At 42.9% G+C, this 16,234-nt stretch overlaps 1 protein-coding gene across 6 annotated transcripts in view; it reads right to left on the bottom strand.

Annotated features, from left to right (window-relative positions):
- Window positions 1–448: 448 nt before the first annotated feature.
- Window positions 449–16,234, bottom strand: part of LOC137545764 (sodium channel protein type 8 subunit alpha-like) — a 456,138-nt gene continuing 440,352 nt past the window's right edge. For 5 of the 6 annotated variants that reach the window (XM_068267362.1, XM_068267357.1, XM_068267359.1 and 2 more), the window contains one exon: window positions 3,975–6,929. In XM_068267362.1, coding sequence (XP_068123463.1) covers window positions 5,779–6,929 — 1,151 coding nt within the window. In that variant the 3' untranslated portion in view covers window positions 3,975–5,778. Of the gene's footprint in view, window positions 967–3,974; window positions 6,930–16,234 lie in introns of those variants that run through there. The other variant, XM_068267360.1, reaches the window with a different exon arrangement.

Raw genomic sequence — 16,234 nt, 5'->3', positions numbered from 1 at the left:
TGAGGGGGGTTTGGCACATCTGGATACCTAGAACTTGTGTGGGGAAGATCCCAAGGGTGACTGCTTTTTTGCGGGGAGGGGGCCCCAACCAAAATTTTTTTATTATCAGTGAGGGTCACACTGTAGTCACTTCCTGTCTGAGTCAGGACTGAGTCAGCCACTTACATACCTGATATTTAACTCTTTCAGACAGAGAAAGGAAAAAAAGGAACACAGCATAGTTATTTGTGTGCTAGGCACTGTACATACACATGTCTATCTCATTATGTCACATTTCAGTTCGGGTATCATTTAATCATGTCCATATGTTTTACCCCTGCTTGCTTTCATATATTGCCTAAAGATTGAAAATCCATCAATCACCACTAAACCTAAATAGCACTTTTGAAACACAGTATAAAGAATAAAAACACACATCAGACAACTTTTTACGTGTACAGTAAAAAGACTAATGTTTATTTGACTTTCCTTTTGATTCTTGGTAGTAATGCCTTTTGTTTTCAAATCAAAATTGGGTAAGATTAGGATCAGCCACCATGCATTTTGCTAATACATGATAAGTCTTTACTCTTTTTAACTAGTGTCCTCTTACATAGCTTAAAACCTTCAATAACAATATAAAAAGGAAAAGAAAAGAGATAAAAAGGGATCAAAAACAGTTTGAAGAGTAAGAATTCCAGTGTCTGGTCCATCTTGCTCTGCTGGGAACTAAATGTAAATACTAAGAGTTAATCTATGTGAGCAGAAATCATTACATGAATGGTATAAATATATGTGAAATACTATGTCAGATACAAACATGTGCTGTGGGTCACACAAAGTGAAGTTCCTTTTGGTAAGAGTGGTAGGTTTCTTTCAAGGTTTTCCAAGACAGGTGAACTTCACTAGAAGGGTAGACATTCTTCTTCTAGTAGGTGGTGGTGAAGGCATCATGTGGATAACTTCTTCTCTGTCAAACCATGTTGACTATCACAAAATATTAGCATGGTGAATTAATCAAAACAGTGACTTTTGTGCAGAAATTTTGTTAAACAGCTAATATTGCAACTTGCCTTAAACATTAGTGATTAATGGTCATTAGATTTTAGAGAATGAGAGGATGGAACCAAACCCATGGCTCAGTGGTGGAACCAGTCTACACAGTTTACAGTCGTATATCAAGAGGAATCTGGAATAATACGCACATTGAGAATACTCCAGGATAGCCAGTGTTTCTAAAAACCACCCTAGTGATTACAAGAAAAATGTGCACCAATTATGACTTCATTGTGTAATTTTGGCATTAGGATATGGGCATATAGATGGTATATGGCTGCCTCTTGTGTACACCAGATCAAATAATATAAAGAATATCTTTCTCCTTTCTACCGAATTTAACCTTAATTTTTGCTTATATATGTCAAGCACATAAAAAAAAAAAAATCATGATTCAGTTTCAAGTAGACCCAAGTGAGCTAATTGACCACTGGATAAAATTAGATTCAGAAAGGTCCTATTTCATCATCGTTTGTATCTCTCCCTACCGTAAGACCATCATGAAGGTGACCTTTTTTTGATGGGTACCTGCTGCAATCATTTGCTCATTCCACGTTATTAACAAAAATAAGATGGGGGAACTGGAGGAACCATCATTTGGTTCTGCAGTGGCTGCAGTCCTGATAGAGTGGCACTGGGGTGTAAGAAACTATCTACCAACAGTTTTTGCAAAACTGAAACATCAGCCTTGGATAGAATTGTCCTTTATGTCTTTTACATCAGAAAAGCCCTTTTTTTGACCATGTTCTATTTTTTTGCGTTTTAGAGAGACACTTCATGACAGACTACACAATGCATTGGTACTTTTTATTTCATGAAGCTTCATTTTTCATAACCCTTCCCAAATTTGAACACATACAAAAAAAAATGTAAGACATCAAATTCATCAGTGCCTTTTTACTGCCATGTTTCTGCTGGTGATGGCGTCACTCTGCTACCTACACTTTAAATAAACAAAGCCAGCTTTGGCTGAAGTGATTCTAAAATGAAGACCGGATACCCGAAACCATTGATGCATAGCATAGCACAGATATTTGAAATAAAGACCGACTTAATGGGTCACTCCACGCAATATTGATATTTCTGTTCTCGATAGAGGTCAGTAAGATGAAAATGCACTCGATAATCTCTGATCAATGCACCTGAGTTTCAAGTCCACCTTCCCGGTGCTTTACTTCATTTTTGGGAGTTTTTATGTATGTTTTATACATTACAATAAGTGCTGTGAAACACCTTCCCCAGCGTGAAAGGGAGACATCATGGCTTCAAGGCAGCAGGACAGTGAGTTAGGAAGCAGGAGGACCAAGGCATCCAGCGTACCTTCAGAATGGCTGTTGCTAAGAGAAGTAATACAAATTCTAGAGCAAACGTTGCAGGAGTCCTCTAGAGATATAAAAGTCAGTGTGCAAATTAGCCCTCTGCTTGCTTCCAGTAACTAAAATATCTTAATTGGGTGGAATGACCCATTCATTTCAGGGAAGGGGGTGGGGGGGATGATAAACGTAGCTTTGTGATTTCACCAGCCTCAACAATTGGTTGCAAATGATTATATAAAAACGTCTTGGCTTGTCACAGCATAAATATACTAGTATGAATGTTAGCCAAATGTTGCATAGAAGTGGTCAGTATTTATTGCACACTGGAATGAGAAAAAAAAGGAGGACTAGTCATAGTATTTTGGGCATTAGGGTATTATCCATAGGGATATACAGTTCACGCAAAAGCATTCTGGCATATTACAAAATAAACAGAAAAGAAAAAGATAAAGATGACAGTGGCATACACCAGAAGCTGTTCTGTTTAATTTGTCATATTTTCCATATTTACAAAAAAAGTCAAAATAAAATAATATTTTACAGCATTTATAATATCCTCTTAAAAAGCTGAATCACACTTTTTCAGCTTTTTGTGCTGTTTACAATGTAGCCTGTACACATGTATGAAGTTGATCTATATTACATCCTATTCCAGCTGTAAATGGTGAAAAAATAAACACACGCTATGAAGTTACAAGCTTTTTCCTTCTCTAGATTTTCCATTGTTAATGCTCAGCTATACCACTGCATATGAAATAGGCTAGGAAGTTTGTTTTCCCTTGGCACAGAGGAATGGCGGAAAATGTTAAAGTAGTTCACAACTTAAAGGGACCCTGAGTAGCTCATAGAAATCTGCACTTACCTGTTGCTTCCTACAGCCCCCTGTAGCCCTCAAGTTCCTTCCGGCATCCTCTGGGTCCTCTCCAAGGTCCCACTGGAGGCTCAATTAAGCTGGCAACTTTGGCTGAAGTTGTGAGCAACTGTGCATGCATACCCTGCGCACCCCAGTCAATCACGCACCCATCGCCATAAGCCTTCCTTTACATGCGTGGGTCTCATAAGACTGAACTGCTTATGCACAAAAGGCTTACGGCAACGGGTGCATGATCGAGCCAGGTTCGCGTACGGGCCGGGCATGTGCAGTTGCTCACAACTTCAGCTGAAGTCGCCAGCTTAACGGAGCCGCCACCGGGACCAGAGAGGGGACCCAGAGGACACAGATGGATCTCGTGGGCTATAGGGGGCTGGAGGATGCACCAGGTAGGTGCAGATTTTCATTTTTATGAGCTGCTAAGTGTCCCTTTAAAACTCAATTGATGGAGTGGTAACAAATGATGAGGTACAGAATGATATGTCATGCATCCAGTGTGTTGGTTACATATCAGGTAATTATTTGGTCCACACCAAGAACAACTTTCTTCTTATATCACGTATACACCACACAATTCTGTAGCATTTCAGCAGCATCAGCCAATAAAACAGAACGCAGCATGCTTTCTTTTTTTTCCCTTTTTTTTTTGCATAATTTTACTGCAGCACCAGCCAGGTGTTAAATAACACTTAAAATATATATAAAAAAATAAAATAAATAAAAAAATTGAAACTTAAGACGTAATTGTTTTGCTTGGAAAAATGTCCAAGTTTCTTCATTTTATAGCCTTAAACATTCTTAGTCATTAATATAAAAAAAACAAAAACTTGACATTAATAGTAATACAAGAGGGCTGACTTATTAAGGAAAAAAATGCAGCAAAGAGCAGTGAAAGTTCATTCAACCAATCATATGAACAGAAGTTCCTGTTTTGTATTTTTTTTAATTCTCCTGCCGTTGATTGGATGTTTGAGATAAACAGCTTTCACCTGCATGTCCTCCTTAATAGATCACCCACAAAGTGTGCAAAAATCATTAGAGAAAGGGTGTCCAGTAAAGAGCTGTGAAATGCTTGGAGTAACTCAGTCCTTTTCAAAATGCACAGTAAAACTGTAACAATCTACGACCCTTTGTCATTTCAACAGTACCTTCTAATCCTGATCATAATCAATAAACATGGAGCAAAATAATCTTTAGAAAAAAAAAGTAGTTAACAAAAGAGAGAAAAAAAATAATAACCTATGTCTGAAGACAAAGTGAGACATGCAATTTAAAGTGCTAAGCTGTGAATTGTCCCAAGCGAAACAAAACAACCTTTTTGTTTTTCCAGAAACACTGCCTGTACAAAAGTATAGGCAAACTGCACACAGACAACCCAATGTCGTTTATTCATTTAAAGGCTTTTCTAAATATTGCAGCTTTGCTTCTTCTAAATATATGCCCTCTGTAGGATGGAGACTAAAAACACTGCGATATACAAAAGCAAAATTTCATAAGCCCTAGGTTTTGGTTTACAGTGACATAGTATTAGAAGCTATTTTGTCTTTTTTTATTTTATTTTTTTTTTCTATTTTTATAGTAAGTACCCAAGGAAAGGAAACCTCAAGCAGCAACTAGTTTCTTTTTTTCATTTCTTTTGTAATATGTGCAAAAGTGATGTTATTTAAAGAATCGTTAATAAACATACACAAATCGTTCTGTCTTGCTTTAATCCCTAACTATGACATGTAAAAGTTTGAAGATTTGGTAAATATTGGCGAAGGGTATATATTAAGTTGCCTCCAGATACAGTGTTCATTATTCAGTGGAGTGCCTCAAACTTATGGCTATCCCACTGCAGTGGACAGAGTACTGATGTTTTGTGTTTTATGAGTCTTCATGCATGATTCCTGATCACAGCATGCCATCATGCAAGTCATTTCTATGCATTGAACGAGCACAATTTATTTAATTTTTTTTCTTTTTGGAACTGGCTTGAGCAAATGCCCATTCAGCCTGAAAAATAACCTGATTTTCCCATCTCCCGATTCATATGAAGCCCATGTAGAAAAATGATGGACATATATCAAATAAATTGTGACAATTATGTGGCATGGGCTTAATGTTTAGTTGTTTGTACTTTTTTTCATTTTTTTAAACAGATTTTTGTAACTTTATTAAATTATTATTTTGTCTTGATTTTGCTGCTTGACTAATGTAATGCAAACATCAATTTGCATAAATAATCAAATCCCTAAGTGGTGCTTTTCTGATTTTCATAATAATATGAGAAAATAAAACTCCATTTGACTGCCCTGGAGTTGGACTATTCCTTACAGCTCTGGTTGCTTCTCCTAAGTTGCATTGTTTGATGGGAGACATGCAGTACAACTTCCATGTATTAGTCCTTTAACCAGTTGGTATCACTGCCTTAAAATGCAACAATGTCACAATAAGCAGATTGTTTGGTATTGATCTTCAGGTAAGGTCTCCATAGCTGATCTGCATTGATATATTTATTAAATTTGTAAACAATCTTTGCTTGCAAATGAGAAATGTTTTTGTTTTTCTACTTTTTTAACACTTGGATTCCCTGACAGGTTTTTGTTTTTTTGCTCGCTCTCTCATTGCTTCTTGTATTCTGTCTTGTTTTTCTTTTTCAGGCTTAGTTACACTGTCATAAGATGGCAGTGACGCGGTAGAAGGTGTGCCTTCTTTCTTGTCCATATTCGTCGTTCCACCGTTTTCCATTTTAGTTGAGGAAGGTTTTCTACAAACAAAGCCCCGTTTTGATAAATGGCGTCGGTACGCCATCTGAATGACTACAGCGGATACATCTTCCTGCTTGCGCCTGAGCGTAGTGGTAATGGGCTCATAAGACACTTTTGAAGGGTTGGAAGCTACAAAGCGCTCTTCCATTTGCTGACGCAATATATCCAGCTCCCCACTCTCTCCAAGTACACGTTTGGTGAAGGCAAAGAGAATATCCAAACAATGGATTCTGTCACCACTTACCATAGGCAAATCCATGGCAACTAGTTCAATAGTGTTTGGCTTGGGAACTCTCAATGGATGCTCCAGTGCATCAGCAAAATCTGGAAGTTTGCTGAACTGAATAAATTGGGTAGCATCGGGATCAAATTTCTCCCAGATTTCATAAAATGTTTCAAAGTCATCCTCACTTAGAGGATCTGCACTCTCTTCTGTGGCCACACTAAAATTCTCTAGGATGATAGCAATGTACATGTTTACCACTATTAGAAAGGAGATAATGATGTAGCTGACAAAGAAAAAGATTCCCACTGAGGGGTTCCCACAATCACCTTGCATTGGACTTCCTGGGTTCTCCTTCTTAGGATCACAGTCTGGGGGGCGGTTTAAGATGGGCAGCAACAAGCCATCCCAGCCAGCAGAGGTAGTGATCTGAAATAAGCAGATCATGCTATTGCCAAAAGTCTCAAAGTTGAACATGTCATCTATCCCTGCTTCTTTCTTCACGTAAGCAAAGTTTGACATTCCGAATATCGAAAATATAAACATAACAAGAAATAAAAGCAGGCCAATATTAAATAAGGCCGGCAATGACATCATTAAGGCAAAAAGCAGGGTTCGTATTCCTTTGGCTCCCTTGATTAGGCGAAGTATACGGCCAATGCGAGCTAATCGGATGACTCTGAAGAGTGTTGGTGACACAAAGTACTTTGTAATCAAATCAGCCAGGAACATACCTAAGTGAGAAAATATAGTGTTTACAGCATAAACAGCAGAATTATTCACATGCTCAAATTGTACATTACTATTTAAGAATCAGTGACAAAGGGTACCCGGTTAAACTATGGACAACCTGATGCAGCTTAAAGACTACATGTGATGCACACCAAATGCTTGCTTGGTAATCGCTTTTTATACAGCTTGTGGTGCAATATCCGGACTAATTAGAAAATCAGCATATATATATATTTAATAAAACAAAAAATTCAGGAGCAACACGCATGAATAACAAATAAAAGCTTTTCAGTTTAAATAAATCCTCTTAAGGTAAAAATGTAAACAACAGTAGAATAAAGTTAACGCTTAGCAGCACATGATCAACAAGAATGGAGGTGGGGAGGAGGGTCAAGGTTGATTCGTATCTCAGGGCACATGGCTTATACAACTTTCGCATCAGCGCGGATGTTACATGAATCATGGCAAGCGCCGTCCAATACGTACTTCTGCATTCCACCACAAAGCGCATAGTCCATCAAAAACAAAACAGAGGCCGGCGCCATCTACATTCTAAATTTACACACAGCAGGCGGTCTGAGTTCTACAATAGGACATATAAGATACTGACCTAACTACATACAGAATGAAAACATAATAAAAACAATCACTGGTCAGATTATTAAGAGTCCCCAGAGATTACTTAGTATACAGTATATACAAAGTAGCATGGAAGAAACAAAACAAAAAGACCTAAGTTCTATACATCCAAGATGGAATGCGTAAGTATGCACTCAACATATCCGAGACAGCGGCACATGTGTTGTTTGAAAAACCAGAACCTGCAATATTGAGTGTAAAGTGTAGTCACTATGCAGCCACTGATGAGAGATTAAAAAATGCCAAATTGCAGGGTGAAATGATCATCAATCCTCCTCCACACCACCATTCTTGCTGATCACATGCTGATAAGTATTAATTTTTTCCACTGTTGTTTTCAGTTTTAATAAGTGCCAGTAGACTTGGGCGTGGGATACAGCCGGTATATGGCTGATCCTGCTTCTGCACAAGTCTGGGCCGTGTTAATTACTATTCCCCCTCCAGGCCGCCATGGATAGTGGGGGAATGATATAATTCGGCTTCCAGCGATTGCTGGAGGCCGAATTATTGTGTTTTTTAAGCAACTTCGGCTCCGTCTTCTGATGTCGCCAACGTTACTCACTGAGCACTGTGTGATGTGATTCTTATAATAGTCTATGGTAGAGCCTGCTGCGCCCAAATCTAGCAGCGCTGAAAAGCACTGCTCCGTTGTAATTTACTTCCTCCACCTGCCTAAGCAGCATGGACAAAATGCATTGCTGCAAGAAAGTAGGAGAAGACCTGCAAATCATTCTTTGGTCTTTAGTGACAAAACAAAAATCCAGATGCACTGATATTTAGAAAACCTGTAACATTGCTCACTTTTATTTCAACTTATGCATAGCTCTTTAGGGCTTATATGGACTTCATCAGAGCAACTTATGGAATTATACGACCGTGCAGGTCTAGAGTAGTTATCAATGCACTCTTGGCCTAAAAGAACACGAAGCAATGCTTTGAATGGTTGTGTTCAATGTCCAGAACTGATATTTTCTGGTGTTGCTTTTGGTCAACTTTAATTATTGATGAATTTTCAATTGTCAGGAGGCAGACGTTTTCTTAAGGAAATGAATGTTATTAAATAAATATCTGTTCTTGTTGAAATTAAAGATCTTACCCACAAAGTCCAGTTAAAAAGAAAAAAAAATTACTTGAAGTAACTTTTGGGATTTTGACCAAAATACATTTGTTAAAGGGAACCAGAGAGGAAGCTGAATAAAAAATAGGAAACGGTTTTATACATACCTGGGGCTTCCTCCAGCCCCATAAGCCTGGATCGCTCCCACGTCGCCATCCATCGCTGTCTCTATCGCCGGTACCGGGTCCCGTCACTTCCGGCGGACGCGGCCAATTGTCCGCCATACAGGGGCTCCCTCCATACCCTTACGCATGCGGCTGCGCAGTATGCAGCCGCACGCGTAAGTATATGGAGGGAGCCCTGTGATGCGGACACTTGGCCGCGTCCGCCGGCCGACTGGCACTAATGACGAGACCCGGTACTGGCGGATACAGGCAGCGGAAGACGGCGGCGTGGGAGCGATCCGTGCGTATGGGGCTGGAGGAAGCCCCAGGTATGTATAAAAGCTTTCCCCCAACGTCTCTGGTTCCCTTTAAGTTAGCAGAATACCCAAACAGCTCATGGTGAACCAGAACAACTAGAAAGGTAGAAGGGACTAAAAGAGACCGACCCTCCTACTATTGGTTTTAGGGTATCCGTCTGTATGCAGAGGCATTTGGATGAAGATGTGCAGCTAATTTTAAGTCTATAATAACAAAAATGATAATAATAGTGAGGGAGAAAGCAATAGGCACAATTTATGACTCAGCCCTGAGTCCAACCTTATACACATTTAGGGCTTATGTTCTGAAGCATAGCAGCAGCCTGAATCGATAAACCGTGCCATGAATGGCTTAGGATTTGGCTGTGTGCTGCATAAATCTGCAGCATGCTGTCCAGATTTGCACTGAAGTGCGATCTGGATGGCAAGCCATGCTGCAGATAGGCAGCGCTTCCCCGTGCAGGTAATCTTAGTGAATTTTTGTAAGCAGAGATATGCACTGTACACACAGGTAGACAACACTGTTGCTGTTGTAAGTTTTTGCATTTTCCAATCACTCCTGGAACCCTATGCAATTATTTTTTTCTCCTGAGTCTTTTCTTAGGAGATAACTTGTAATCTTTAATTTAAAATAACGCAGAAAAAGTGGGATCAGCGCATCACCAGGCCGCCTCCGAATGGCCTCAACTCAGAGATGCGCTGAGCCCCCCCAGAGACTACAAACGCACCTTGAACCCAAACAGAGGCTCTGCATATACACCAAAGAAAAACTAACAAGTGGGAGCAGCTGACCAGAATTAAATCAAACATAGCAAAGAAATAAACAGTGCTACTTAAAAACAGATGAATGCTTACCTGCAAAAAAGTGCAGACCCCACTCATGGGATACAAATACACAATGAGCACACATACAACCTGTCTACCACTTGGAGGATGTTAGTTTTCACTAACAAGCTTGCATGCAAATTGTTAGGTACTCGTCCCTCCCACTGTCGAAGAAGTCTTTCCTCCATGGGAGGGGACCTAACACTAACTAAATCCTACCTATGCATATGCATAGCCTGGGCGCGCTACCAGTAAAATTAAGAATTGCGCAGAAAAAGTGGGATCAGCGCATCACCAGGCCGCCTCCGAATGGCCTCAACTCAGAGATGCGCTGAGTCCCCCAGAGACTACAAACGCACCTTGAACCCAAACAGAGGCTCTGCATATACACCAAAGAAAAACTAACAAGTGGGAGCAGCTGACCAGAATTAAATCAAACATAGCAAAGAAATGAACAGCGCTACTTAAAGAGAACCCGAGGTGTGTTTAAAGAATGTTATCTGCATACAGCGGCTGGATCTGCCTATACAGCCCAGCCTCTGTTGCTATCCCAAACCCCACTAAGGTCCCCCTGCACTCTGCAAACCCTCATAAATCACAGCCATGCTGTGAGGCTGTGTTTACATCTGTAGTGTCAGTCTCAGCTGCTACCCCGCCTCCTGCATAGCTCCGGTCCCTGCCCCCATCCCTTCCCTCCAATCAGCAGGGAGGGAAGGGATGCAGGCGGGGACTGGAGTTCTGCAGGAGGCGGGGAGAGCAGCAGACTGACACTATAGAGATAAACACAGCCAGCTCTGACAAGCTGTTTGTCAGCAGCACGGCTGTGATTTATGAGGGATTGCAGAGTACAGGGGGACCTTAGGGGGGTTTGGGATAGCAACAGAGGCTGGGCTGTATAGGCAGATCCAGCCTCTGTATGCAGATAACATTCTTCAAACCCACCTCGGGTTCTCTTTAAAAACAGATGAATGCCTACCTGCAAAAAAGTGCAGACCCCACTCATGGGATACAAATACACAATGAGCACACATACAACCTGTCTACCACTTGGAGGATGTTAGTTTCTACTAACAAGCTTGCATGCAAATTGTTAGGTACTCGTCCCTCCCACTGTCGAAGAAGTCTTTCCTCCATGGGAGGGGACCTAACACTAACTAAATCCTACCTATGCATATGCATTGCCTGGGCGCGCTACCAGTAAAATTAAGAATTGCGCAGAAAAAGTGGGATCAGCACATCACCAGGCCACCTCCGAATGGCCTCAACTCAGAGATGCGCTGAGCCCCCCCAGAGACTACAAACGCACCTTGAACCCAAACAGAGGCTCTGCATATACACCAAAGAAAAACTAACAAGTGGGAGCAGCTGACCAGAATTAAATCAAACATAGCAAAGAAATGAACAGCGCTACTTAAAAACAGATGAATGCCTACCTGCAAAAAAGTGCACACCCCACTCATGGGATACAAATACACAATGAGCACACATACAACCTGTCTACCACTTGGAGGATGTTAGTTTTCACTAACAAGCTTGCATGCAAATTGTTAGGTACTCATCTCTCCCACTGTCGAAGAAGTCTTTCCTCCATGGGAGGGGACCTAACACTAACTAAATCCTACCTATGCATATGCATAGCCTGGGCGCGCTACCAGTAAAATTAAGAATTGCGCAGAAAAAGTGGGATCAGCGCATCACCAGGCCGCCTCCGAATGGCCTCAACTCAGAGATGCGCTGAGCCCCCCCAGAGACTACAAACGCACCTTGAACCCAAACAGAGGCTCTGCATATACACCAAAGAAAAACTAACAAGTGGGAGCAGCTGACCAGAATTAAATCAAACATAGCAAAGAAATGAACAGCGCTACTTAAAAACAGATGAATGCCTACCTGCAAAAAAGTGCAGACCCCACTCATGGGATACAAATACACAATGAGCACACATACAACCTGTCTACCACTTGGAGGATGTTAGTTTCCACTAACAAGCTTGCCATCAAATTGTTAGGTACTCGTCCCTCCCACTGTCGAAGAAGTCTTTCCTCCATGGGAGGGGACCTAACACTAACTAAATCCTACCTATGCATATGCATTGCCTGGGCGCGCTACCAGTAAAATTAAGAATTGCGCAGAAAAAGTGGGATCAGCGCATCACCAGGCCGCCTCCGAATGGCCTCAACTCAGAGATGCGCTGAGCCCCCCCAGAGACTACAAACGCACCTTGAACCCAAACAGAGGCTCTGCATATACACCAAAGAAAAACTAACAAGTGGGAGCAGCTGACCAGAATTAAATCAAACATAGCAAAGAAATGAACAGCGCTACTTAAAAACAGATGAATGCCAACCTGCAAAAAAGTGCAGACCCCACTCATGGGATACAAATACACAATGAGCACACATACAACCTGTCTACCACTTGGAGGATGTTAGTTTTCACTAACAAGCTTGCATGCAAATTGTTAGGTACTCATCCCTCCCACTGTCGAAGAAGTCTTTCCTCCATGGGAGGGGACCTAACACTAACTAAATCCTACCTATGCATATGCATAGCCTGGGCGCGCTACCAGTAAAATTAAGAATTGCGCAGAAAAAGTGGGATCAGCGCATCACCAGGCCGCCTCCGAATGGCCTCAACTCAGAGATGCGCTGAGCCCCCCCAGAGACTACAAACGCACCTTGAACCCAAACAGAGGCTCTGCATATACACCAAAGAAAAACTAACAAGTGGGAGCAGCTGACCAGAATTAAATCAAACATAGCAAAGAAATGAACAGCGCTACTTAAAAACAGATGAATGCCTACCTGCAAAAAAGTGCAGACCCCACTCATGGGATACAAATACACAATGAAAACACATACAACCTGTCTACCACTTGGAGGATGTTAGTTTCCACTAACAAGCTTGCCATCAAATTGTTAGGTACTCGTCCCTCCCACTGTCGAAGAAGTCTTTCCTCCATGGGAGGGGACCTAACACTAACTAAATCCTACCTATGCATATGCATTGCCTGGGCGCGCTACCAGTAAAATTAAGAATTGCGCAGAAAAAGTGGGATCAGCGCATCACCAGGCCGCCTCCGAATGGCCTCAACTCAGAGATGCGCTGAGCCCCCCCAGAGACTACAAACGCACCTTGAACCCAAACAGAGGCTCTGCATATACACCAAAGAAAAACTAACAAGTGGGAGCAGCTGACCAGAATTAAATCAAACATAGCAAAGAAATGAACAGCGCTACTTAAAAACAGATGAATGCCTACCTGCAAAAAAGTGCAGACCCCACTCATGGGATACAAATACACAATGAGCACACATACAACCTGTCTACCACTTGGAGGATGTTAGTTTCCACTAACAAGCTTGCATGCAAATTGTTAGGTACTCGTCCCTCCCACTGTCGAAGAAGTCTTTCCTCCATGGGAGGGGACCTAACACTAACTAAATCCTACCTATGCATATGCATAGCCTGGGCGCGCTACCAGTAAAATTAAGAATTGCGCAGAAAAAGTGGGATCAGCGCATCACCAGGCCGCCTCCGAATGGCCTCAACTCAGAGATGCGCTGAGCGCCCCCAGAGACTACAAACGCACCTTGAACCCAAACAGAGGCTCTGCATATACACCAAAGAAAAACTAACAAGTGGGAGCAGCTGACCAGAATTAAATCAAACATAGCAAAGAAATGAACAGCGCTACTTAAAAACAGATGAATGCCTACCTGCAAAAAAGTGCAGACCCCACTCATGGGATACAAATACACAATGAGCACACATACAACCTGTCTACCACTTGGAGGATGTTAGTTTCCACTAACAAGCTTGCATGCAAATTGTTAGGTACTCGTCCCTCCCACTGTCGAAGAAGTCTTTCCTCCATGGGAGGGGACCTAACACTAACTAAATCCTACCTATGCATATGCATAGCCTGGGCGCGCTACCAGTAAAATTAAGAATTGCGCAGAAAAAGTGGGATCAGCGCATCACCAGGCCGCCTCCGAATGGCCTCAACTCAGAGATGCGCTGAGCGCCCCCAGAGACTACAAACGCACCTTGAACCCAAACAGAGGCTCTGCATATACACCAAAGAAAAACTAACAAGTGGGAGCAGCTGACCAGAATTAAATCAAACATAGCAAAGAAATGAACAGCGCTACTTAAAAACAGATGAATGCCTACCTGCAAAAAAGTGCAGACCCCACTCATGGGATACAAATACACAATGAGCACACATACAACCTGTCTACCACTTGGAGGATGTTAGTTTCCACTAACAAGCTTGCATGCAAATTGTTAGGTACTCATCCCTCCCACTGTCGAAGAAGTCTTTCCTCCATGGGAGGGGACCTAACACTAACTAAATCCTACCTATGCATATGCATAGCCTGGGCGCGCTACCAGTAAGATTAAGAATTGCGCAGAAAAAGTGGGATCAGCGCATCACCAGGCCGCCTCCGAATGGCCTCAACTCAGAGATGCGCTGAGCCCCCCCAGAGACTACAAACGCACCTTGAACTCAAACAGAGGCTCTGCATATACACCAAAGAAAAACTAACAAGTGGGAGCAGCTGACCAGAATTAAATCAAACATAGCAAAGAAATGAACAGCGCTACTTAAAAACAGATGAATGCCTACCTGCAAAAAAGTGCAGACCCCACTCATGGGATACAAATACACAATGAGCACACATACAACCTGTCTACCACTTGGAGGATGTTAGTTTCCACTAACAAGCTTGCATGCAAATTGTTAGGTACTCGTCCCTCCCACTGTCGAAGAAGTCTTTCCTCCATGGAACTCCCACTTGTTAGTTTTTCTTTGGTGTATATGCAGAGCCTCTGTTTGGGTTCAAGGTGCGTTTGTAGTCTCTGGGGGGGCTCAGCGCATCTCTGAGTTGAGGCCATTCGGAGGCAGCCTGGTGATGCGCTGATCCCACTTTTTCTGCGCAATTCTTAATTTTACTGGTAGCGCGCCCAGGCAATGCATATGCATAGGTAGGATTTAGTTATTGTTAGGTCCCCTCCCATGGAGGAAAGACTTCTTCGACAGTGGGAGGGACGAGTACCTAACAATTTGCATGCAAGCTTGTTTGTGGAAACTAACATCCTCCAAGTGGTAGACAGGTTGTATGTGTGCTCATTGTGTATTTGTATCCCATGAGTGGGGTCTGCACTTTTTTGCAGGTAGGCATTCATCTGTTTTTAAGTAGCGCTGTTCATTTCTTTGCTATGTTTGATTTAATTCTGGTCAGCTGCTCCCACTTGTTAGTTTTTCTTTGGTGTATATGCAGAGCCTCTGTTTGGGTTCAAGGTGCGTTTGTAGTCTCTGGGGGGGCTAAGCGCATCTCTGAGTTGAGGCCATTCGGAGGTGGCCTGGTGATGCGCTGATCCCACTTTTTCTGCGCAATTCTTAATTTTACTGGTAGCACGCCCAGGCTATGCATATGCATAGGTAGGATTTACCGTATTTTTCGCCGTATAAGACGCTCCGGCATATAAGACGCACCCAGATTTAGAGGGCAAAAATCAGGAAAAAAAGAAAAAACTAAACCTAGGTGTGTCTATGATGCAGGGGTGTCTTAAGTACTTTTTACCTCCCCCTTTCCAGTTACATTACATACTATTACACCACATATGGGGACAGTGTTATGTGCTGTGTCCCCCTGTGCCTGCTGTGTCCCCCTGTGCTGTGTCTCCCTGTGCCTGCTGTGTCTCCCTGTGCCTGCTGTGTCCCCCTGTTCTGCCTGCTGTGTCCCCCTGTTCTGCCTGCTGTGTCCCCCTGTTCTGCCTGCTGTGTCCCCCTGTTCTGCCTGCTGTGTCCCCTTGTGCCTGCTGTGTCCCCCTGTGCCTGCTGTGTCCCCCTGTTCTGCCTGCCGTGTCCCCCTGTTCTGCCTGCAGCTCCCCGTGCCAGTGTCCCCCGTCCCCCTGTTGTGGCAGTGTCCCCCTGTTGTGGCAGTGTCCCCCTGTTGTGGCAGTGTCTCCTGTTGTGGCAGTGTCCCCCTGTTGTGGCAGTGTCCCCCTGTTGTGGCAGTGTCTCCTGTTGTGGCAGTGTCCCCTATTGTGCCAGTGTCCCCTGTGGCAGTGTCCCCTATTGTGCCAGTGTCCCCTGTCGCAGTGTCCCCCTGTTGTGGCAGTGTCCCCCTGTTGTGCCAGTGTCCCCCTGTTGTAGCAGTGTCCCCTGTGGCAGTGTCCCCTGTGCCTGTGGCCCCGTTGTCCGTGTGTCCTCCAGTGCCGGTGTCCCCCTGTGCAGGCAGTGTGAGTACACATACAACACCTGCTTCTGCTGCCGCGCTCCTGGCTCCCCGATCC

Source organism: Hyperolius riggenbachi, chromosome 2 (assembly GCF_040937935.1).
Source record: "Hyperolius riggenbachi isolate aHypRig1 chromosome 2, aHypRig1.pri, whole genome shotgun sequence".
NCBI classification, from domain to species: domain Eukaryota; kingdom Metazoa; phylum Chordata; class Amphibia; order Anura; family Hyperoliidae; genus Hyperolius; species Hyperolius riggenbachi.
This window is presented reverse-complemented; position numbering and strand designations above follow the sequence as displayed.